Source organism: Nanorana parkeri, unplaced genomic scaffold, assembly GCF_000935625.1.
Source record: "Nanorana parkeri isolate BGI_ZX_2015 unplaced genomic scaffold, ASM93562v1 scaffold3842, whole genome shotgun sequence".
Lineage (NCBI taxonomy): Eukaryota > Metazoa > Chordata > Amphibia > Anura > Dicroglossidae > Nanorana > Nanorana parkeri.
In genome coordinates, this window is record NW_017310110.1 from 17,380 (window position 1) to 19,557 (window position 2,178).

The 2,178-nt window shown below is 54.0% G+C and overlaps 1 protein-coding gene across 1 annotated transcript in view; it reads left to right on the top strand.

The window, feature by feature from the left end:
- GTF3C2 (general transcription factor IIIC subunit 2) overlaps positions 1-2,178 on the top strand; it is a gene marked incomplete at its 3' end in the record, with an annotated part of 30,037 nt that overhangs the window by 16,735 nt on the left and 11,124 nt on the right. Inside the window, exon 9 of the mRNA XM_018575368.1 lies at positions 602-823. Within this exon, the coding sequence (XP_018430870.1) occupies positions 602-823 (222 nt within the window). The remainder of the gene's footprint in view (positions 1-601; positions 824-2,178) is intronic.

Here is a 2,178-nt window from a genome sequence, read left to right on the forward strand (position 1 = left end):
TCCTGGGATGGAAGGTGAGGGATCAGGAGGGGGGGGGGCGGCGGATCTCGAGGCGGGGGGGCACGGAGCCAGCACATACATGCAGTCGGTAGGCTATAGAGCCGCCGATCGTGTGTATGTGAAACAGCCGGTAACGGCTCTTTGCATTGAACGGGTTTTTTCTGCCCGTGCGCGAGCAGAAAAAAAAAAATGCCGTCGGAGACGGCAACCCGCAAATGCGAGTCCGCCGTCCGTCTGTGAAACTGCAAAAAAAATACAATACCCGAAATTTCCCACAGGCGACGCTTTAAACCCTTTTACGGCTCATCAGTTCCCTGTGATCAGTGATTGGCAGGCCGAGAATTATCGCTCTCACTGCAACGCTCGCGGCGATCTGTAACGCCTGCGGCACCATCGGCTTTTTTGCACGTAGGCGCATCCAATGGTTGCTTGCATTTATATGTGGGGGGCGGGGACTTAGTGTGGGGTTTTTTTTCCCCCCCCAACAACTTTATTTCTAGCAAGCCCCCTATGTGATAGCAAATTTACAGTGACAGGTCCTCTTTATGAAGACATCAGGTGTCTATAAGCCCGCCCCTAATGTCACCTGGGGACCCCAAAGAAGCTGATGAAGCCGAGATCTACGTCGCCACAGCAGCCGGAGAAGTGACAGCTGAAGGTGGAAGTGATGTCATACGCGTCTCTTCCACATTCGGTGATCGGGGGGAAGCTGAGCTGCTGGATCTGTGTGCCGATCTCCCCTCCAGCCACAGAGACCTGCCTTGCCGTGCCCGGGGTGCATGGAGGACAGGGGAGCCCGCGATGGTCTGCGGAGGAGGGAGGGGTGCGCACACTTCCCACGGCTCTAACAGCCCAGATACTTGAATGTACTCGGAGCTTCATTTTGTCAAACTCCCCCACTCCTGATTGCGCACGGCAGTGGGTAGGAACGTTTAAAAACGCCCCCCTGTACCTCGGCGTCCGCCCGTTTATTTACAATCAGCCGTACGGCAATCGGTTAAGAATAGACCCGGATGGCAAGTGAGATCACATTACACAGACTGCAGAATCGTTTAGAAGAGTGACAACCCCCCTCCCCCCATAGCAGGGATAGGTCCGGATGGTCCAGTCAGTTGTACAGACGGTGTCACCTTTACGATGCTGACATTTTGGATTTTGGGTCACATGGTATAAAGCCTCCCGCGTGCGAATGATGAAATAAGAGAAATGAGAAGTTTCCTGTAGGTGGCCGGCACTGTGATCGGGGCGGCGGGGTGAACGTGACATGAGCAGGAAGCGGGGACACCGGCACTCCAATGTTCAAAGTCTTTTTATTGTAGAAAAAAAAACCGACATGTCACAAAGTTGCGACGACCGTTTCGGGGGTCACACAGGATCCCCTTCAAGCAATGACATGTCTTTGTTAGAAGAAGGGGATCCTGTGTGACCCCCGAAACGGTCGTCGCAACTTTGTGACATGTCGGTTTTTTTTTCTACAATAAAAAGACTTTATATTTGAACTAACATTGGAGTGCCGCGGTGTCCCCGCTTCCTGCTGTTACGTGGCGGTTGGAGTGCGATGGGTTCATGGATCTAGCCGAACATGACATGGGGACGCGGAGGGCGGTGAGAGGAGAGTGCTGCCACTAGAGGGCGCCCTTACACCATGTCTCCCCCTCGCTGTTTCCCCAGAAAGTAAGACCTGGTGCGGTGGTAGCATGTGAGGGGGGAAGAGCAGGAGAGATGGTGTCGGCCTGCAGGGACATACTGTATTGAGGGGATGACGGGGGACTCCCTCTGGCCGGCGCAGTGACAGTGAGCGCTCCAGTACCAGACTTCACCCACTGCTGTCCCCCTGAAGGCGCTGCTTAATGTAATGGCGCCGTACTTTACTGCGCTGTCTGATGTCCCCACTGCGGTGCATGGCAAAGGAATGCCGGCGCTGTAGAAAGCAAGGCTGCGGCGGCGGAGGGGGCAGAGCCGCATTAGCCGATACTTCCTCTATAGCGCCGGTTACGGTGACAGGCGGAGTGACACCGGATAACTTTGGATTGTTGCACATTAAAGAAAAGTAAGACATCCCCTGAAAATAAGACCCGGCTTGTTTATTTGGGGCACAAAAAAAATATAAGACAGCGTCTTATTTTCGGAGAAACACGGCACTACCAATGCCCACCCCGCGTACAATATATAGGCTCG